This window comes from Fundulus heteroclitus, chromosome 24 (assembly GCF_011125445.2).
Source record: "Fundulus heteroclitus isolate FHET01 chromosome 24, MU-UCD_Fhet_4.1, whole genome shotgun sequence".
In the NCBI taxonomy this organism is placed as follows: domain Eukaryota; kingdom Metazoa; phylum Chordata; class Actinopteri; order Cyprinodontiformes; family Fundulidae; genus Fundulus; species Fundulus heteroclitus.
In genome coordinates this window covers 22,175,293-22,197,152 of record NC_046384.1, presented here as the reverse complement: position 1 = coordinate 22,197,152, position 21,860 = coordinate 22,175,293, and the positions used below count along the sequence as shown (strand labels likewise).

The window sequence follows — 21,860 nt, the reverse complement described above, 5'->3', positions numbered from 1 at the left end:
CTTGACTGTGGTTCCAGCTCTCTGAGTTCACCTCCATGTTCCTTCCATGTAATACTGGACTGATTCCAGACCTTTCTCCCCGGTCTGACCATTTCAAAGGACTGCTTGGTCGGCTGTATTATTTCAGGTGCCATGCATTAAAACTCTAATATATTTGGCTGGGTGAATGGAAATGCTCTGTTCTTGTCACCCATCCCTGAAAAAGATCCCAAAGCTCAAGCGGAGTGATACGGAGTGATATGGAGTGATGCAGAGTGATGCGGAGTGATATGGAGTGATGCAGAGTGGTGCGGAGTGATGCGGAGTGATGCGGAGTGATATGGAGTGATATGGAGTGATGCGGAGTGATGCGGAGTGATACGGAGTGATATGGAGTGATATGGAGTGATGCTGAGTGATGTGGAGTGATGCAGAGTGATATGGAGTGATGCGCTGTGATGCAGAGTGATGCGGAGTGATGCAGAGTGATGCGGAGTGATGCGGAGTGATGTGAACTTCATGATGATGGAAAAGAAGAGACTGGGGAGGAAAATTAGTGGTCAGTCAAAATCACGATATTCAACCAAAATGTCCCAATGTCAGGTTGAAAATCTTCTCTTACATGGCAGCCTTACTACCTGAAGAGGAAGTCAAACAATTCAGTAACATCATGCAATCAGCTGTGTGTGACTGTATTATAATTAAACAGATGTGAATCTAATTAAACTGGATGAACTGGAATAAACAGGACTAGTTTTGTTTAATATTTTGCTGTAGGAGGACTGTAGGCTTTGAACCGGCCGTCCTCAGCAGACGGCACAGGCAGCTGAAGGTCCGCTCGTTTGACACGTGACCCTGCTGGCAGCTCATTTCTGCGCCTACAGCAAACTCTTGAACGAAGCAAACGGCCATCATCAGGGTTTTCTTTGCCTTCATCCAGGTTTTCAGAAACCTCCTGCTTCAACCTCGCCTTCTTCTTCTCTATTCTTCGGTGTTTGTCTCAATGAAACCTCCCCAAAAGTCTCTGAATATTAGGAATGCCATGCTGCTAGCTTTCCACGTTGTTGGCTAAAGCAGCCTTTCAGAGCGGTGGCAGGACAGAGCACACAGGCATTGTCTGTCCCTTTGATAAAAAAGGAGAATGCTGACTCTGCTAAAATGCATTCACAGCCAGTCTGCAGCCGCCAAAAGCCCTGAACCCAAACAGAATGCAGAGCTGCCCCTACAACACCCCGGCCCTTTGCTGCCTGGCCCAGTTGCTCTTGGCCTGTGGCTGCATGGTGCCACTAAGCCCCTGTGCTGGCTGGCCAAAGCCCGCTGGGATTACTCTAATGAATACAACGGGAAACCAGTGGTTGTGAAACGAGAGGCTTGGGAAACTCCCTGAAAACATCTTACCTCTAACCCACCACAGAGGAGAGCCTGAATGTATAAAATGCATAAAAACCAGATCTAGAGACTTGGGGTCTGGTTACTGTCGTTTGTCTGCGAGCGCACATTTTCAGAACACACTGATGTTCACCCAGGATTTTCTGCTTGAATACTCCGTTAAATAACACGATGAAGACGACTTCCTCCAGAAACACTGAGTAACTCTCCAGGACCAGGAGAGGGAGCAAGACAGATCCCGCTCAAATTTCCATGAACCCCTCCATCAACACGGTCCTCAATGTGTGGGCCTGGGCTTCTCAGACCAACCTGTTGGAGTGGGGACACCAGCAAGGGATTCTGGGACATAGACGGTTCAGATATTCCAGCTGACCCCTCATTTTAGTGGAGAATCTCTCAGAAAACACACCTTTGTCGCTAAAAGCCCCGTGGCTGCTAAACCAATTAAGAGGAAGGATCTAACTAGTCTTGTTGGAAGACATTCTAATGGAAAACATTGCTGCTCACCTTCATTGTTGTTGTTTATAGGCATCAAAGCCATCAATCCCAGTATAAGAGGGGGTAATATTAATTTTATAAAAAGACAGCGATGGATATTTTACCTTAAGAGTTTAGCTCCTACCAATATGAATGAGGATCTGTCCATTAATCAGTTTCTGTGATGGACCCCATTGTTACTTTTATGGTTTTATTCATTTGTTTTTATTAGCTTAATTGGATCTTTATAAGTATTTATATTCTTACTGTTGTTCTTGCTTAATGCTGTTATAGAGTTAAAGTTTTTTTATCACAATACTATTATTTTTAGTGTCTTTATGGTTGCGTTGTATGGATCTTGTTTGTTTGTATTTTTGTGGGAGTGAAGTACTGTTAGTGTAGGAATATATGCTCCATTTAAAGCTGAAGTATTTTCAGCAAGAGCCTAATTGGACACTAGTTTAACCAGTCAGCAAGTACCATCCCCCTGTGTACTGAAATGCGTTGGTCTGCTAGTAAAGGATGCACATTATACTTCAGGTGCTGCTGAAGTTTTCATCTACCAGTTTGTTGACCCTCTTCATGCACCTTGGAAGTTGGTGAAGTTGAGCCAGAAAATAAACCCTAATCCTGAACCCACCATTACCACGCTTGATAGCTGGTATAAGGCATGTTTTCAGTAAACATACTGAAGTGCCTTTAAGCCAAAGATCTCCCCTGTGGTCTGCGATTACCTGGCAGGACATCAACTCTGGGTAAGATTAAGTGCCTTGAAGTCTTCCACTCATGGCTTGTTGCTAGATGCATGCAAAGCAGACGTTTGTCTCCTCAGATTAATAATTTTAAACCGACTCCTTCTTACCGTTTAATGGTGCGTTCCATGTGTACTTGTGTTCTCACATGTTTCATGTCCACGCCAAATCTAACTTCAAAATCCAAAATGGCTGCTATTCACACAGGCCCAATTGAGACCTCCTAGTCGACTCTACAAGCAGCTTCCAAAGCCACTTCTGACGCTTCTGGACTGCAGAGAACTTCAGTGAGAACATTATTGACAAACCCAGAAAGCATGGAACAGTGGAGAACCTTCCCAGGAGTGGCACACCTACCAAAATCAACAAATCCATCAGGTCACGAAAGATCCCGAAACAACATTGAAAACCCTGCAGACCTGACTGTCTAGGCTGAAGATCAGAACCACAGATTACCAAGAATCCTCTTGATGATCCCAGGATCTTCGAGGAAATATTCTATGGACTGACGAGACTAACTTCTTGGAAGGCGTGCTTTCTGCAGCACCGGGGCAACTTGTCAGAACCGGTGGAACCATGAATGCTACTCTGCCAGAAAAACGCTGAAAAGAGCATGTCTGGCCATCAGTAACTCCTTTAAGCTATAAAGCACCGACTCCATCTCTGTATGCATACGCTCTAAAGAGTCTAGTCAAAGTCCAAGCTTAAATCTGACAGACGATATGGCGTGACTTTAAACAGGCCATTCAAGGTTATAAAAACCCATCATTGTGGCTGAATTAACACAACTCTGCACAGCAGAGTGGGCCATAATTCCTCCACAGGGATGGAAAAGCCTCATCGCCAGTTACCCCGACCACGTTATGGCAGATTTCACTGCCAATCATGACAGGTTGGTGTGGATGGCTTCTTTCTCGGAATAAACTGTTCAAAAACTGAATGTTGTAAATGCTCAGGTTATTTTTATCCCTAAAAAGTGTTTTATTGTTTGAACATTTAAGTGTGGGAAAACAAGCATCATTCGTCTCTCATTGCTCCGCCATTGATGTCTGGATTTACTGTAAATCCAGTAAAAGCATGTTTTCCCGTGTTTGTACATACCTGGTTGTGACGGTACGTCAGTCCTCTGGGGTTCGTCATGTCTACCTTTGGGGGTCCCAGCAGATTCTACCGTGTGCCTTGACACTAGCACATCTTAAAGCTGAAGGAGGTTCTGCTTCCTGTTTGCCGTGACCAGCTCCATTGATCCTGAGAAGCGCTGTATCTAACTCTGCGCTGCATCCAGGCAGGCATGTAGAACAGTCCAGCATCATTATGTCACTGACTGACGGGACAGATGTGGGCACATCTGTGTCCTGCAGGTAGAATTGTGTCTGTGGTTAGCTTCCTGGCCTTTGTGTCCCTCCATCCACCACAGTTTGTTTTGGCAGCAGTGCATGTCTGGTGTGTTTGGAGGGCATGAGGTCGCTCCAGGTTCTGGTAGTAGTGCCCCCCCCCCTCCTCTTTGGTCACCTCTGATTCTGCTGACAGGGCCCAACCCACCATGAGATAATGCCATTCCAGTGGGATTGTTGTCAAAGCCCGTCTTTCTGCTCCTCAGGTATATAAAGAGGAGTCAGCTGGGGAGCAGGCAGCAAAGCACAGTGCAAACAGCTTTTATTTATTCTCCGTCTTGTTCTCCCGTTTCTGCTCCATCTCCAGTCTGCGACCTGCCGGACCCTGAGCTCTGCAGGTGGACCTGCCAGCCTGAGCCGAACCGAGCCAACCGAGACCAAGCTCTCTGCAGTCACTATGGATATTGCCATCCAGCACCCCTGGTTTCGCCGCGCTTTGGGCTCCATCTACCCTGGCCGACTCTTTGACCAGTTTTTTGGAGAGGGAATTTTTGACTACGACCTTTTCCCCTACACCTCCTCCACCATCAGCCCCTATTACAGACACTCACTCTTCCGCAACCTTCTAGATTCTTCCAGCTCTGGGATCTCTGAGGTAAACACAGTTCACAATAGGACAGATTTACACTCCTCAAGCTCATTCTAGTCCTTTTTAATTGTAGCTGGAATGAAATGGATCTTCTGCTGCTGTGCTACATGAAACAGTTATGACATACATGATGAGGTCTTTGGAGAGTGCCAGCTGACCGTTTGTTTCTTCAGGTGAGGTCTGACAGAGACAAGTTTACAGTCTACCTGGACGTCAAGCACTTCTCGCCCGATGAGATCAATGTAAAGGTGACTGACGACTACCTGGAGATCCAGGGCAAGCACGGAGAAAGACAGGTGATGCTCTTGATTTTCCTCGAATCCTGACTAACATTTGGTGACAGACAACTAGAGCGAATTCAAAGCCAAAGGTTTTCTCTGGTGTCATGTCACCGTCTAGTAAAAGCTGCTGGGTCCCTGCAGCTTTTCTACGAGAAAATCACAGACTGGTCCTGGCTACGCCCTTTATTTCTCTTTTAAAATGTAAAAACCTAAAGTTTACCATGAGTTCCCATTAGAGATTTGTACGATGGGCACGCTTTAGATATGTCCCTGCAAAAATACAGACAGGAAATTAGGACGGAAGACAGGAAGGACACGAGGAAGACACATGATGAGGGAGGACAAAAGAAAGCACATGGGGAAAGTAGAAAGGAACAATTCAAGAAAGCAAAGAGGGGCACAAGGAAAGAAGAACAAAAGGAAGGATATGAAAAAAATGGGAGGAAGGAAAAAAATACAAAATTAACTAAAAGGAAAGAAGGAGAGAGGGACAAGGAAGGAAAGAAGGAAGGATACAAAACAGAATGTAGGTAGGACATAAGGAACCAAACAAAAACAAAGAGAGGCAGAACATAAGGAAGAAATGAGAGAATGAACACATGAAAGACAAAATAAACCAAGATTAAAGGACATAATAGAGGACAGAAGAAATGAATCAAGAAAGGGAGAAGGAAGGGCACAAGAAGGAAAGAAAAGTTGTAGGAAGGAAGACGGATGGAATGACAGACAGAAAGGTAAAATGATAAAAGGAAGGACAGACGAAGGAAAGACAAACACGACTAGGAAGAAGTAATTGAAGGAAAGAAGGTAATGAGGATCGAGGCCTGAAGCAGTGAGGCATGAGGAAAGGAGACAAGGTAGGATGAAAGGAAGAGTGCGATGAAGAACAGGACAAGAAAAGAAAGAACGGATGACAGCAGCCACAGCAGAGAATAACGTCTGGAAATTCTAAAGTTTTTCCACATTTAAGCAAAGCTCTACAATACTTTAATTTTTCCCAGAATGCCTCTTGAAGTTGATCTGTGAGCTGGGTCTCTAAAGGTCCTAATGAGCAACACCAAGAGTGAATACTTTTAGGTAACAAACGTTATATGAAGTATGTTCATTTCTAAAGCAATGCCAGTCGATGGTCCATCTTAAAGCAGCAGATTCTGCAGAGACGGTTCTGTGGCCTTTCCTTTTAAACATGAAGCTGGAGGAAACAGACGTACCAAGAAGCACCGTTTTCTTTAAACCACCAAGGTACCAATGATGTGGAACCGCTGGCCTCGGCACATGGCTGAGGGGTGGTGGGCCATTGGTTAGCAAGAAGGCTCTGTGTTCAGATCCAAGCCGTTCTCATGTGGGTTTCCATGGTCATCAGTGTGCATCATGAGTAGCTTTCCTCCTGATACACCAAGGTTTACTGCCACAAACCAGACCCAGCTGGCTTAACTGGTCCTTCTAATGTGCTCTTAAAGAAAAAGGATGGATGGGACAGGATGAAGACTCCTGTCCTAGCCATCATACTGGTGTCCACCCTCAACTGAATGCAAGCCAGTTGATCTGTATGCAGCAACAACTATCAACAGTCACCAAAGTAATCTGAGACAGCGGAACTGTATGTAACCCTAACCCTTCAAATCAATTCAGGTTACTTCTTTGGTGCCAGATACACAGAGAAAGTCAACTTAAGGACCGTTTACAGGAAACCAGTCAGGCCAACAACATTTAGCTCATTAATGTCCATCAGTACAGCCACATTGTGTTCAGTAATAGACTTAATGCGATGTGAAGGAAGGGCTCCAGCAGAACCAGAGGTGGGATCAAACTGCCTGGAGCTGCTGGGACCCTAAATCAGACTCAGGGAACGTTGTGATGAGTGTTGGACTCCTTTGGACAGTTTGGGTTCACATCTTTGATATACCATCAACTCTGAACCTTTGAACAAACAACCAGACTTACTTTGGTTTGGTCTAAATGGTCCTCCTTCAATGACAGATTCTAAATGTGTCATTGGTGAACCTTATCCTGTGCTTCAAGGCAACGACCACTTTGTCTTTCAGGACGACCACGGCTACATCTCCCGCGAGTTTCATCGCCGCTACCGCCTGCCCTCCACCATCGACCAGTCATCCATCAGCTGCACCCTGTCTGCTGACGGTCTGCTGACTCTCACCGGTCCAAAGGTGTTGGGGGGGAGTGAGTCCGGTCGTGGCGAGCGCAGCATCCCTGTCACCCGTGACGACAAGACCAATGCTGCTTCCTCTTCTTAGAGGGGAGATGGCTTCAGTTCCTGAGACAATCTGCTGGTGTGGGATGGACAACCAGAGGTCCTTTCTTCTACTCTTCTTCATCTTCCTTCACCTTCTCTAGTTCCTCTATAGCCCCCTCATGCAGAACTATAGTATCATTGTTTTTAGGTAGAACATAGAGCCACCCTCAAAAGTTAAGGAAGGGGCTCTAAACCCTTTTTTCTCTTGTCTGATCTTGTCATTTAGTTTAGACCATGTTCAGTGAATATCAGCTCATATTAAGATGTCCATACTAAAATAACATGCAATAAAGCTTGTACAATTAACAAAATGCAACTCGCCTGTTGGTTTGTTCTCAAAAATTCCCTAAATGTCAGCTAAACTCTGCGATGCACGGACAACAGAAGGACTAAAGGCTCTGTAATCAGACTCTCTTCATGGTGAGGTTAGTAAATACGACCTATTCCAACATTTTTCTAACATCCGGTCCTCTCCTGTTTCAGTAAGCTCACTGTCAGATTTATAACAAGACAGAGTACTGTAGGAACAATTCTGTTTAACTCATTCAGCAGCTTCATTCATCAGGAACCATTTTCTATTAGACCTCACGAGTGCAGTATTTCAAAGTTTGCTACAGCTTTCTGAAGGTGCCAGTTTTTATTTCTGCAGATTCCAACCCCAGCATTTTAAATTAAGCTGAGGTCTGGACTTTGACTAGGTCACTGCAACACCCTGATTCCTTTCCTCTTTAGCCATTCTGACATAAATCTGCAGCTGTGTGTGGGATCAGGGTCCTGTTGGGGGCCCAGTCTGGGCCAAGCTTCAGCTCTCAGACAGATGGCCTCGCATTTGACTCTAGAACACTTTGGTCTACAGACAGGTTTATAGTCTTTTTCACTAAACATTTCCCTCACCAAACATGGTGAGGGGCATTTCAGAGGAGATGTCTGATCCCTGTTGTCTGTCAGGATGAAACTCTGCAAAGCTCATTTGTGAGGAGATGCCCTCTGTGTAGTCTGTTCATACGTGAAGCATCCTGAACCTTTACCGTGTTAACTGAGGCCTGTAGAGCCCCACATGGAGATGTTTTCTCTTTTAGTATCCGGCTGCATAAGGTTTGTGTGGCCTCCCTTAGCATGCATGGATTCTCTGCAGGTACTCTGCCCTCCTGCCACAGCCTCTGAGGTTAACTGGTCTCTCTAAATCGTCCTTAGGCGTGCATGTGCTGTGTCTCTGTGATGGACTGTTAGCAGTAGAGGAGTGGAACCATCGTCTTCATGTTAACAAACCAAACCAGTATGATTACATGTACATTAAAGGAATTTAATAGTGAAACAACAACAGTGTAAAATGATTCAACTCTTTCACATATAAACTTTAAGAACGCTCCCAGGCCGACAGTTCCTGTTCACTTTGCACCTGGAGCTCAAATGAAAAACATGAACAGATGAAGACGAGAGGACTGAAGCTGCAGAAAGCACAGCTCCACTGGGTCTATCTCACTGGGCCTGGAAACATAAAGGTTCTTAAAGGCACTTCTAAAAGCATAATATTACAGCCGCTTTTTAAAAAAAGACAGAGCTGGGTACCTTGGAGGGCCTGCAGGTCCTCCAGCGTCTGCTGAGCGATGGCTCTAAGGTTGGGCTGCCCGCTGGAGGTGAGCCGGCTGACCCGATCCTGGAGGTCTGGATCCAGCAGAGAGGAGCCGAGAAGGACCAGAACATCCTCCTCCAGCAACACCGACTGGAGGAGGCGCAGACAGTGGAGACTCACCTCCCAGTGCTCAGCTGCCAAATATAAAATCTGACTTAATGTCAGGCTGAAAAATCAAAGGGCGGGTACCTGCTGATCCAGTGGAGGTAAATATCTGGTTCCAAATTAGCCAACCTACCATCCAGCAGCGTCCAGAAGAGTGGAATCAGATCTTTATTGTCAGTGATGTACTTCAGTCCTTTGATGCTGATGCTCACATTGTACAAAGCCATCAGCATCAACCTGCAGCAGAACACCAACACGGCTCCATTAAGGTAGACATTGGCCTTCAGCTTTGGAGAATCATAAAACCAAAGGTTGTTTGAAACGAGCACGAAAATGAAAAAGGTTCATGTTCACTGAGCAAACTGTGATGTGGGTCATGTGACTGATCTAATGCAGCGGGCAGAACCAGAACAGACTGACGGTCAGTGGGATGGGAGGAGCTCACAGGCCTGGGTACAAGCCTCCATTTAGGTCTGGACTTTGACTAGGCCACTCCAACACAAGAATAGCTTTGATCTAACTGGATCTCTGGCTGTATGTTTCAGAAGGTGAAGCTCCAGCCCAGCCTCTGGTCTTCTGCAGCCTCTAACAGGCTTTCTTTCTGGATTGGGCTCCATCCGTCGACTCTGAGCAGCTTCCCTGTCCCTGCTGAGAAGACCCTCACCGCATCATGATGTCCACCACAGGACCCACGCAGACTCTTGCTAACAGACCATAGGGTTCAGTTTGGGTCTCGTCTGACCAGATCACCTTGTCCTGTGACATTTTTAACGGGACATTATGGCTTTCTCTCCTCCCGTCAATCACCCATAAAGGCACACGTGAGCTGTGGAACTCTGCAGCTCCTCCAAAGTCACCATGTGCCTCTTGTCTTCCTCGCTGATCCTGTTAGGTTTTTATTTATTTACTCAGGTTATCTTTGTCTGGTGTTAAGATGTGCTGGGTGGTCCAAACATCCTCAGGTAATGAAATGGAAGCAGCTGGACCGCCTAAGAAACATTTTATATACACATGTACAATTTTCTCAGGGTTTTTCTGAACCGTAAAGTAAATAAATCGGATTAAGTGGTGCAATGATGCCCCCTGCAGATCAAAGAGGGTAGCATGAACTACTAACTCCATAATGAACCCTTTAGGAAAACGTTGCAGCATTTTCAGCCTAACTCTGAAAACATATAAAATCATATGTGGCTATGAATGGTCCACATGGCTCAGATGATGAAACCAGATATTTAAACAGACTGAGCCATGACATCATCATCTGGGCTTTCCCAAATTGTTTAAAGGCAACTGAAGGTTAGTGTATGTAAACTTCTGAATCTGAAGCATGAGTTTTTCTGGTTTTATGTGTTTGTATGGATGTATAATTGAATGGATATTTACAGAAGATCTACATAACGAAGGTTTAATAAAGATGAAAAAGGTCTCCATGCTCAGACGCTGTTCCATCACAGCACCAACGTACACTTTGAGCTTGGGGAAGACGGCCGGCTTCATCAGCTGCAGCAGCTTCATCAGCGTGTCCAGCAGGGCGTGTCCTGAGCTGCACAGGAAGTCCCGCCCACAGGTCACTGCTGCTACGTCTGATTGGGGATTCAGCAGCTGTTTAGTGTTCACATCCAGGAAACACAAATACGAGTCAACATCCCCCCATGATGGACTCACTTGTGATGGTCCCAGCCAGAGCCAGCACAAACTGGTGCTCATGGGAACCAGGCTCCTCGGTTTTCATCTCGTCATCCATGGACTTGACGAAACTCTCCAGAGTCTGTGCAGCTACCGTCAGGAAGGAGGGAAGCTTTCCCTGCGCCGTGCCAACGGTAGATAGGTAGAGATGCACACATTAGACAACATAATACCGGTCTTATATCAAGCAAACTAGTTTCTTTTTAGCTTAATCTATCAGTGATCTTTACGTTTTATCTGACCAGCTTATAGTCTGAATACATAATAATAATAATGTTTTTTATTTCCTCTGGAGTCCCAGTATCCCTGAGGCAATGAGCCTTTTGCTACAGCATCTACAGACATTCGTCACCCGTTCCAGGCCGCCTGCCGAGGGCGCGGCTGCCAACCGGCTGCCCACCGGCTGCCCACCAACTGCCCACCGGAGGACTCACGTCAGCCAGCCAGGCGGTCACCGTCTCCTCCCTGGACGAGCAGCTCCAGAGCAGGCTGCAGGCCGCGGCTCCCATGGTGGAGCAGAAGTCTGCCTGCTGCTGCAGCTCCGCTCCGCTCTGCCACAGCTGCTCACGCATCAGCAGCTTCTCCTGGTTACACACACAGACACACACAGAGACACACACACAGTCCAGCCTCGGTTACACACTGCAGACAGGAACTAAGGGCACCTATGTTTGTACACTGCAAAAAGAGAACTAAAAATAAGTAAAATATTATTGAAATGAATGTATTTTCCCTTGATTTGAGCAGGTAAATAAGATTATTTGCCAATGGAATGAGTATTTTTACCGCTAAAATAGGATAATTACACATACTGCACTTGAAATAAGATGATGGAGATGAATTGTTCCTATTTTAAGTGAAACAATCTTATTCCATTGGCAAATAGTCCTATTTACCTGGTGAAATCAAGGAAAAATACGTTTATTTCAAGAAACATTTTCATATTTTTAGTTCTATTTTTGCAATGTAACGTCTAAAATCTACAAAACTCCAAGATGAGAGTTTGCATATGTCTTGCAACATACTCCTGACATACTCCTGACATACTCGCCGACATACTCGCTGACATACTCCTGACATACTCGCTGACATACTCCTGACATACTCGCTGACATACTCGCTGACATACTCCTGACATACTCGCTGACATACTCCTGACATACTCGCTGACATACTCGCTGACATACTCCTGACATACTCGCTGACATACTCGCTGACATACTCCTGACATACTCCTGACATACTCGCTGACATACTCCTGACATACTCCTGACATACTTGCTGACAAACTCGCTGACATACTCCTGACATACTCGCCGACATACTCGCTGACATACTCCTGACATACTCCTGACATACTCCTGACAAACTCCTGACATACTCCTGACATACTTGCTGACATACTCCTGACATACTCCTGACATACTCCTGACATACTTGCTGACATACTCGCTGACATACTCGCTGACATACTCCTGACATACTCGCTGACATACTCACTGACATACTCCTGACATACTCGCTGACATACTCGCTGACATACTCGCTGACATACTCGCTGACATTCTCGCTGACATACTCCTGACATACTCCTGACATACTCGCTGACATACTCCTGACATACTCCTGACAAACTCCTGACAAACTCCTGACATACTCCTGACATACTCGCTGACATACTCCTGACATGCTCGCTGACATACTCGCTGACATGCTCGCTGACATACTCCTGACATACTCCTGACATACTCCTGACAAACTCCTGACATACTGCTGACATACTCGCTGACATACTCCTGACATACTCCTGACATACTCCTGACATACTCGCTGACATACTCGCTGACATACTCCTGACAAACTCCTGACATACTCCTGACAAACTCCTGACATACTCGCTGACATACTCCAGACATACTCCTGACATACTCGCTGACATACTCCTGACATACTCGCTGACATACTCCTGACAAACTCCTGACATACTCGCTGACATACTCCTGACATACTCCTGACATACTTGCTGACATACTCGCTGACATACTCCTGACATACTCGCTGACATACTCCTGACATACTCCTGACATACTCCTGACATACTCGCTGACATACTCCTGACATACTCCTGACATACTTGCTGACAAACTCGCTGACATACTCCTGACATACTCGCCGACATACTCGCTGACATACTCGCTGACATACTCGCTGACAAACTCCTGACATACTCCTGACATACTCGCTGACATACTCCTGACATACTCCTGACATACTTGCTGACAAACTCGCTGACATACTCCTGACATACTCGCCGACATACTCGCTGACATACTCCTGACATACTCCTGACATACTCCTGACATACTCCTGACAAACTCCTGACATACTCCTGACATACTTGCTGACATACTCGCTGACATACTCCTGACATACTCCTGACATACTTGCTGACATACTCGCTGACATACTCGCTGACATACTCGCTGACATTCTCGCTGACATACTCCTGACATACTCCTGACATACTCGCTGACATACTCCTGACATACTCCTGACATACTCGCTGACATACTCGCTGACATTCTCGCTGACATACTCCTGACATACTCCTGACAAACTCCTGACAAACTCCTGACATACTCCTGACATACTCACTGACATACTCCTGACATACTCGCTGACATACTCGCTGACATGCTCGCTGACATACTCCTGACATACTCCTGACATACTCCTGACAAACTCCTGACATACTCCTGACATACTCGCTGACATACTCCTGACATACTCCTGACAAACTCCTGACAAACTCCTGACAAACTCCTGACATACTCCTGACATACTCGCTGACATACTCCTGACATACTCCTGACATACTCGCTGACATACTCGCTGACATACTCCTGACATACTCCTGACAAACTCCTGACAAACTCCTGACATACTCCTGACATACTCGCTGACATACTCCTGACATACTCCTGACATACTCGCTGACATACTCGCTGACATACTCCTGACAAACTCCTGACATACTCCTGACATACTCCTGACAAACTCCTGACATACTCGCTGACATACTCCAGACATACTCGCTGACATACTCCTGACATACTCGCTGACATACTCCTGACAAACTCCTGACATACTCCTGACATACTTGCTGACATACTCGCTGACATACTCGCTGACATACTCGCTGACATACTCGCTGACAAACTCCTGACATACTCCTGACATACTCCTGACATACTCCTGACATACTCGCTGACATACTCCTGACATACTCGCTGACATACTCCTGACAAACTCCTGACATACTCGCTGACATACTTTCTGACATACTCCTGACATACTCCTGACATACTCGCTGACATACTCCTGACATACTCGCTGACATACTCCTGACATACTCGCTGACATACTCCTGACATACTCCTGACATACTCCTGACATACTCGCTGACATACTCGCTGACATATTCCTGACATACTCGCTGACATACTCCTGACATACTCGCTGACATACTCCTGACATACTCGCTGACATACTCCTGACATACTCGCTGACATACTCCTGACATACTCGCTGACATACTCCTGACATACTCCTGACAAACTCCTGACATACTCGCTGACATACTCCTGACATACTCCTGACATACTCGCTGACAAACTCCTGACATACTCCTGACGGTGCGTCGCTGTGGACGCCCTGGTCTCACCTCTCTCTCTTTCTGACATTCGCTCTGTGCTGCGTCCAGCCGGGACTGAAGATGCGAGCACTCCTGCCTCAGCTGATTCTGTTCCTGCTCAAGGTGTTCCTTCTCTGAACACAAACCCACAGTTACAGCTTCATGGATTACCAGGCTCCACAGATGCTACACAGTACTCAGACAGTGACAATCTGTTGTCATACGCAGCGCTCAGAGATGACATTCTGTGCAGATGAATAGTTGTCAAAAGGCTCAATATAACTTATCATTGTACTGAATTTAATTAGCCGCAGAGTATGACAGAGACGGCAGCCACAGACCAGATCTTTACCCTCGCTGAGTTGCTTGGGGGGGGGGGGGGGGTTTATGCGCCCCTCGATGTACTTTGAATGTCGCTTCTTTGCGGATGATGTTTTGCTTTCTGTTTCTTGAAGCCAGGACCTTCAGCGTGCACTGGAGCGGTTCACAGCCCAGCGTGAAGCGACAGGAATCATGCACAGGAACTCCCAGATTTGAGCGTCCTCCATAGGCTGGCAGTGTGAGGTGTGAGGCCAGGAGCTCCATCGTCACAGTAGGGGCGCTGCTACTCTGCTTTTAAAAGGAGTCATTTGAAGTAGTTTGGCCGTTTGATCAGGATGCTTCCTGGACTCCTCCATCCGGGCACCTCCCACATGGAGGAGACCCTGAGGCAGACACAGAACCCCCTGAGGTCCTATAGATGTCTTCTGACCTGGCAACACCTTGGGATCCCACAGGAGTGGATGGAGGGTGTCGCCAAGGACAGAGCTATATGGAGACGACGGATAGATTTCAACTACATTCTTTAACAATTGCTTTAATGCTTCTTTTGTCTTGGAAGTTGTTTCAAAGGATGAAGTTACGTCCAACGTGTTCCAGAGGCCATTCTGGCAACCAGACAGTTTTCCTGATCGTTGTGCTCTGGGAACATCCTAACTTCTAACAGCGATACAGGATTATTTAATTAATTATTATTATTATTATTTCTCTGCAATCTATGACATTGGTGGCTCAAAAAAGGAAAACAGAAATCATCCCCATCTGTCAGTATCTTCAGCCTGTTACAGCAACACAGCATAAAGAAGCAGGGATGAGAGTGAGCGCCCTCTGGTGTTAGGAGTGAGTCGGTGCCTTAAGTGGAGGAGATGAGTATCTTGGGTTCTTGTTCATAAGTGACGATAGGACGGAGCAGGAGATAGACAGAAAAGGGCCTCGTCTGTAATAATGTACGCTTTGCTCTACTCTAGTGGGCGAAGAATGAGCGGAGCTAAACAATCAGGCTCTGAATTTAACGATCTGTCTACGGTCATTAGATAAGATCCTGAGACATGGATCATGGCTGAAAGAAAGTGATTCAGGACACAAACCCTGTGTAGGGTATCCCTTCTGGACCTGGCCTACCCTGCTTATAATGGCTTCAACAGGTGAACGTGGGACCTTCAGGCGTCTGGAAATATTACCCATGGTACAGTCTTGTGGGGCTGCAAAGTTCTTTTCCTCGTGTCTTGCCTAATTTCCTTAGATTTGTCCATGATGTCACACTAGGAAGCGGTGTGTTTAAGGTGTTGCTCTAGAAATGTGCCCGCAGTGACCCTGGCATTTAGTAAAGAATAGCTTTGGTAAATGTAACTGGAATCGTTTTAAATTCAGAGAATGAGAACAAAAACACTTTGTTTTCATGCAGTGTGTTAAACTTGTGGATTTACTGTAAGGTTAGACAATCTGGCTATATTTGTTTAAGCGTCATAACAACGTGTGGTGCAGATGTTCTGCTGTAGCATACTCGTCTCCGCTCTTCGGGCTTTGTGAAGCATTTCTGTCAGATCACCACTCAGGACTCTGGGCAGGAACTCTCTCAGCTGCATGACTTCGGTTGTCAATTTCTCTAAATCCCTTTTCCGGACTCTGACAAAAGCATCCTGTGAAAAACAAGAGGGATGTTCAGTAAGGAAGAGAGAAAAAGACAGTTGTGTGTGTATACTAAGCTCTGATTTTTATGTGATAATAGCAGGTTTTTATCTGAGTAGGTATGTAGCTATACATGCATGTGTGCATATACAACTACATATGGGTGTATGTGTATTTGTTGATATAATAAATCACTATTTGTATGTAAAGTGGACTGGATAAGCCATTGCCTCTTCCTGTTCCCCTTTCGGACTCCTTTTGTGTTGTGTTACAGAATGTTTTGTTGTAAATTTGATCTTGTTACCTGTGGGGTGTTTTTTTTTTCTCTGTATTTGTTTTGTTGATATTTATTAAAAATGTCTGATTTAAAATGAAAACTGATTGACTTAACTCTCAGGTGAAATGCGAAGGACTTGTTTCCGCTACCTTATGATGCGGGTCCACAGACTTCCCACCATAGAAAGCTGACATCTTCAGTTCTGATGATTACACGGACCACAGTTCTCCAAGATTAACAATTATTTTTGCTCAACAGAATAATACAATTAGTCTGAATAAATCCAGAATTAACGCTTAGGTTAGCTAACATTTATCCATTGACTAGCCATATTTCGTGGGGGATGGAGCGAAAGTGTATCGCGTTATTAAACTCGACATTTCTTATTGTTTTAAAGATAATCATATTTGTAATATAATAACAATAATGTGAATAAAACTCCAGCAGATACCTCAGACAATGAATGTTACGATGCTGTTCCCGATCGATTATTTGCAAGAGCTGACCTACGCTGAGGAAATACCGCGAGAAAACTCCGGTCCGGGTTTTTGGATTCTCCACACGTGCATTGAGGCTTATGCTGCGTTCTAGGTCGCTCGGATATCTGAGCTCTTAAGTTAAAATCATTTCCGTCCTTTCCGGCTTTTGCGTACAAAGTAGATCAGACTTGCAGTGTTGCTTTGCGTTTGGCCGGGAATACGTATAGGACACCGGCGTATTTCATATGGCTTAGGCTGTAGTAAAGCTCGAACTGCTTGAAACGTTATTATACTTATTAAAAACATTACTTTAAAAAATAATGTTTTTTTGTGTGCACAACCGTGTGAAAAAAATAAATTCGTGGCTGGAGAAATTCTCCAAATCCACCATTTTGGTATCCGCCTATGCTTGTATTTATTTTGATTTTACTCCTCGGATGTGGAAATCCCGAGTTTCCATCTGTCATTGAATGCAGCATTATCCCCTTTTTCCTTTGTGTTTGAAAGTCTCCTCTGAGAGCAGAAGTGCCCCAGAGAAACGCTTTTATCCTCCTCTCAGCGGGAACAGCTATCTTATGTCTGTGGGAGTGGGAGCCGAACTGTCTCGTGATGAGTGGTTTTTTAAGCAGTTTCCCATCCACCGCGCGTGCCGGGATGGAGATCTTCTGGCTTTGATGTCATTGTTGGAGCAGCTGTCAAACCAGACTCATCTGACCGCGGAGGACTCCTGCTATGGATGGACTCCCATTCACTGGGCTGCCCACTATGGACAGGTGGGTTCTACACAGCCGACTCCAAACTCTTCTCATAATGTTTCTACATTTAAATAAATCCAGCTCCATATAATGTGCGTTTTAGCTTCATTCACAGCGTTAACTGTGTCGGGAACTTACTTAAACTTCTGCGGTAGCTGCAACTTAAACCTCGGAGAGAAGTGTTTGTATGGACTAAATGTGTGCTTTATTGAACACCTACTTTGTTATCAGCTCACTGTTCAATAAAGTTTCATGTGGGGGAAAAAAACAAACTAAGCGGCACTGCGCTCTCATTGGACCCGTCTGAACCAATCACTGTTCTGGCGCGAAGACGAAAACCGGAAATGCTGATTCGGTTTCTTTTTTTATGTACAAATGTCCGTGGATAAAATGTAATATGAAAAGAAAAGAAAATGTGCGCCCTTATAGCTGCAGTTGCATTCTTAGTCTTTGTTTTTTACTTTGTTTTGGGAATTCCTAGTCTGTATATTCTGCAGGAGGTTGACAGGGTTTCTTCTTCATTTAGTCTCTTAGGGAAGGATTCTCAATAAATAGTGGCTCACATAACACACTTAACTGCACCCAAGATTAGTCCCAATAAATAAATAAAATATATATCGATTATTCTTTTTGTCAGTCTATCCAAATCTGTCAGAGGCATGGTTACTTTTTAATTTACTCATAATACTGCTAGCTTGAATCTAGTGACTTATGGAAATGACAAATCTATTAGTAATCAAACCAAGATGTTTCAATGATTAATTTAGTAAAGAAACAAAAAAAAAGACACTGAAATAAACATGAAGACGTTGGATTTAACAGCTCAGAGTCTCAATAATCAAAAATAATTTAAACTGACAAAGGGATATCTCTCTAAAAGGTAAATAAATTAGAGTTCTGAATACTTGTGTTGACCAGAAAAGTCATTGGGAATGTGTAGGAACCCTTGGTTGTTGTGTTTCCACACTGAAAATGTTTCTCTAAGAAGATGTTTTACTTGGACCTAACAACGGTTCTGTGTCACTGAGCCTCCAGGCCTCCCACAGACACACCAACCCAGACTAAACCTAATAACCACAGGCGCCACCTGCAGCTTTTGTTATTGTCTGACGTTGTCTCCATGCAGTTGGAGTGCGTGGTGCGCCTGGTGCAGCTGGGCTGTGAGGTGAACACGGTGACGAGCCGCTTCAACCAGACGCCCACCCACACCGCCGCCTTCGGGGGACACCCTCACTGCGTGGTGTGGCTGACTCAGGCCGGGGCCGACATCAACAAACAGGTCCGTCTGTGGAAGCTGCCGCCCTCCAGGGACCGGCGTGCTCCTCGTTTAGGTAACGGCTCGCTCTGCTTTCAGGACTGTGTTGGTGAGGCCCCCATCCACAAGGCCGCTCGCTCCGGAAGCTTGGAGTGTATCCAGGTCCTGCTGATAGCCGGAGCAGAACCGCAGTGAGTAGGCCGAGGTCTCTGTAGCATGTCGGGTAGCAGGGTTCCAGAGGTACTTAGTGTGGCGTACACAGGTTCTCTGAGGTGACATGATGTGAAGGCATATGTAGAAAAAGGCAGGAGACGGTGGTGGAGGTGGGAGGGAGGAGGGACCCAGGGTTTAATCAGCCTCTACGACAGGGATGGGAGTTTCTTCTAGTTTCTGATGATGATGCTCTGTAGAGAAGTGACAGGAAGCAGATGATGTGTGTGTGTTAACGTTGGGTGTGTCACCATGAAGAACGAGCAGGAACCCTGTGTTCCCCCCCCCCCCCTCAGTTTAAGGAACGCCAGCGGACAGACGGCAGCCGACTTGGCCCGAGCTCACGGCTTCCACGACTGCTTCTGCGTCATCGCCAACGCCCAGACACAGCTGTGCCAGCTCAGTGTGCTGCGAGACTGCGCCCCCTGTGGCCAGGGCCAGCACTGCAGGAAGAGGCAGCTGTGCGTCAAGGAGAGTCATTACATCAAGAAGGCCAGGAGAGCAGAAGGTGAGAAATGTGCCGCCGTACTGGAGCCAGATGAGTAACACCCACCATGAGCGTTAGAAGCAGGCGGTCCAGATGTTCTGACTGTTCTCCTTGGAACCTTACAGCGTTGGTGCAAAGCGCCGTCAGTGAGGAGGTGGAGGCCATGAGCACGGAGCTTAGCTCAGGTGAGTCTAGAACCCGTTTGGTTCTCATCACCAGCAGTAGTTTATGTCCTCCTCTGCTTCCGCCCTGGTTTTATTATCTCCCCCCCCCCCACATACAGATGCAGACACCAAAGCGTTCCTTGGTCAGCCCAGCCCAGCCTCACAGCTGGAGAACACGGCGCCACATGACCGCTGCCTCTCTCCGCCGTCTGGTCCGCCCAGTTCGGCCGACATGTGCGGCTCGCTGCATTTGAGCGGCAGCCCCGGCGGTTCTGGCTCCGACCGGCCGGAGCGCTGGCGGCTGGCGGGAGCCGACTGCGGCGACTCGCTGCTTTACGGACACTACCACGGCTTTGGAGACACGGCCGAGGACCTGAGCGACATCAGCGGCCTGCAGCCTGTGGCCGGGGCTGTCCACCTCTACCACGGCTCATAGATGTCCAGGAGCTGCTGCTCCACGTCAGGTCTGCAGGAAGTGAGGAGGGGAAGGTCTCCAGACAGCTTTCAGGGAGTTCTTTAGAAGCCATGGAGCTAGATACATATATCTGCTCCCTGAGAACCAAACCAGGAAGTGAAACTGCTCCACTGTCCTGAAGTCTTAACCACACCTCCGTCTCTTTCTTTTCCCTCCAAGCAGCCAGACTGTGGTCCAGGTAGATTCCCTCCTAACTATGTTCAGTCGTTTCCACAAAAACGTTTAGCTTTAATGTTGATCCAAGTGAAAATCAAAGGTGTCAGTCAGGAGAAGAAGCCACAGCCTGTCACCAGCAGGCGCTGTGAAGACAGTCAGACCCACCGTGGAGTGGTTTAGATTTCAAACAGAAGCCATACACACCTGATTCATCTTTTAAAGCTTTGCCAGGACTCTGTGGTTCTGGTCCAGTGAAACCATATTTGAACTGTGGGCCACAATTTCAAAAGCTGAGTTAGTGTCACACATAAAAAAAGCTTTGAATAAACCATGGGAACATTGAGTGAAACACGGCGGTGGCAGCATCATGATGTGTAGTCACCTTTCTTCAGCGTGAGCCGGGTCTCTGACCAGGAACTCTGGCAGATCTACAGATCAGGATTGTAGGTCTGTGTGTTACAGCCAGACAAACTCTCCCTCTGCAGGGCAGAGCTGAATTCAGGAAGCATCATGAATTACAGGCTCTCCTGAAGACGTCGTCACCATCACACTGATCTGGCTTTGTGAGGCCAAAATGATCAGGTTAGGTATGAATCATCCCCCCCTCCCCACCATGATGCTGCCACCACCGTGCTTCAGTCAGGAGATTATTAGAATCTCAACACATCTCCATCCTCAGCTTTAAAAGAAAAGGATTATTACCAAAGGCAGACCAGTAGGTGGCGCCAGCATCACCAGCATCACCAGCTGCTGACCATCAGCTGCAGGCTGCTTCACACAGCAGGACATTTAGCCCGTCTCTACCTTCCCAGAGGCGCTGACTATCAGCGTGTCTAAGACGATCTAAAGAGAGACTCCTGATACGTGTTTAGAGCGACGCTGTCCTCAGACGGGGACATGAAACAAGCTGGAGTGTCTCACCCTGATGTCCTCACCTGTGTGGCATCTTCCCAAGACTAATGAGGACAAAGCCTGCTGAGTGTGACTATTTCCACATGCTGCCGTGTGAAGCAGCCTTAAAGAAGGGGGGGGGCAGCTGGAGATGTCTAGTGTTCATTTAGTGGACTTCTCAGGTCACCATAGCTACCAGGCTTCCCGTCCAGCCTGGAGAAACATGGAATCAGAGTTCAGTGTTTTAAAATCACTTTTATAAATATTTCAGTATCTTCCTTCCCTCCCTATGAACTACTCTCCTTCCTCATCTTTCCTTTTTACCCACGTATTCCTTCTGTCTCTTCCTCCTTCCCTTGGTTGTGTCCTTTCTTCCTTCCTCATACACACCAGTGTCCTTCATCTCTTCCTTCCTCTCTCCTACGTTTGGTTCTATGTGTCCTTCCTTCACTTCCTTTAGTCCTATCTCCCTTCCTCATTCCTTCCTTCTGTCCTTACCTTTCCATCTTCCCTTAGGTTCTGTATTTAAAC

At 46.3% G+C, this 21,860-nt stretch overlaps 3 protein-coding genes across 3 annotated transcripts; 2 read left to right on the top strand and 1 right to left on the bottom strand.

Annotated features, from left to right (window-relative positions):
• Window positions 1–4,214: 4,214 nt before the first annotated feature.
• On the top strand, window positions 4,215–7,426 carry cryaa (crystallin, alpha A). The gene is made up of 3 exons (XM_021323991.2): window positions 4,215–4,586; window positions 4,754–4,876; window positions 6,907–7,426. Exons 1-3 carry the CDS (start codon window positions 4,389–4,391, stop codon window positions 7,114–7,116), a joined length of 531 nt encoding a protein of 176 aa, XP_021179666.2. The 5' UTR covers window positions 4,215–4,388; the 3' UTR covers window positions 7,117–7,426.
• On the bottom strand, window positions 7,312–17,088 carry LOC105936502 (heat shock transcription factor 2 binding protein). The gene is made up of 10 exons (XM_021323972.2): window positions 16,909–17,088; window positions 16,607–16,659; window positions 16,056–16,191; window positions 14,264–14,367; window positions 10,974–11,123; window positions 10,519–10,657; window positions 10,319–10,436; window positions 8,987–9,090; window positions 8,685–8,882; window positions 7,312–8,603 (listed from the first exon to the last, which is right to left on the bottom strand). The coding sequence occupies exons 2-10, from the start codon at window positions 16,649–16,651 to the stop codon at window positions 8,590–8,592; spliced, it is 1,008 nt and encodes a 335-aa protein (XP_021179647.2). The 5' UTR covers window positions 16,652–16,659; window positions 16,909–17,088; the 3' UTR covers window positions 7,312–8,589.
• A 213-nt stretch (window positions 17,089–17,301) lies between these two features.
• Window positions 17,302–21,572, top strand: LOC105936501 (ankyrin repeat domain-containing protein 10). The gene is made up of 6 exons (XM_012877389.3): window positions 17,302–17,709; window positions 18,818–18,970; window positions 19,046–19,137; window positions 19,453–19,664; window positions 19,769–19,828; window positions 19,927–21,572. Exons 1-6 carry the CDS (start codon window positions 17,407–17,409, stop codon window positions 20,241–20,243), a joined length of 1,137 nt encoding a protein of 378 aa, XP_012732843.2. The 5' UTR covers window positions 17,302–17,406; the 3' UTR covers window positions 20,244–21,572.
• The last annotated feature ends 288 nt before the right edge of the window (window positions 21,573–21,860 follow it).

Excerpts from the sequence above, each read along its gene's own strand:
- cryaa (XM_021323991.2), top strand. The coding sequence starts at position 4,389 with ATGGATATTGCCATCCAGCACCCCTGGTTTCGCCGCGCTTTGGGCTCC. Across the intron at positions 4,587-4,753 it reads CCAGCTCTGGGATCTCTGAG|GTGAGGTCTGACAGAGACAA; the intron begins GTAAACACAGTT and ends TTGTTTCTTCAG. Across the intron at positions 4,877-6,906 it reads GCAAGCACGGAGAAAGACAG|GACGACCACGGCTACATCTC; the intron begins GTGATGCTCTTG and ends TTTGTCTTTCAG.
- LOC105936501 (XM_012877389.3), top strand. The coding sequence starts at position 17,407 with ATGCAGCATTATCCCCTTTTTCCTTTGTGTTTGAAAGTCTCCTCTGAG. Across the intron at positions 18,971-19,045 it reads GGGCCGACATCAACAAACAG|GACTGTGTTGGTGAGGCCCC; the intron begins GTCCGTCTGTGG and ends CTCTGCTTTCAG. Across the intron at positions 19,138-19,452 it reads ATAGCCGGAGCAGAACCGCA|TTTAAGGAACGCCAGCGGAC; the intron begins GTGAGTAGGCCG and ends CCCCCCCCTCAG.
- LOC105936502 (XM_021323972.2), bottom strand. The coding sequence starts at position 16,651 with ATGTCAGCTTTCTATGGTGGGAAGTCTGTGGACCCGCATCATAAG. Across the intron at positions 14,368-16,055 it reads AGCCCGAAGAGCGGAGACGA|AGAAGGAACACCTTGAGCAG; the intron begins GTATGCTACAGC and ends GTTTGTGTTCAG. Across the intron at positions 11,124-14,263 it reads AATGTCAGAAAGAGAGAGAG|GAGAAGCTGCTGATGCGTGA; the intron begins GTGAGACCAGGG and ends GTGTGTAACCAG.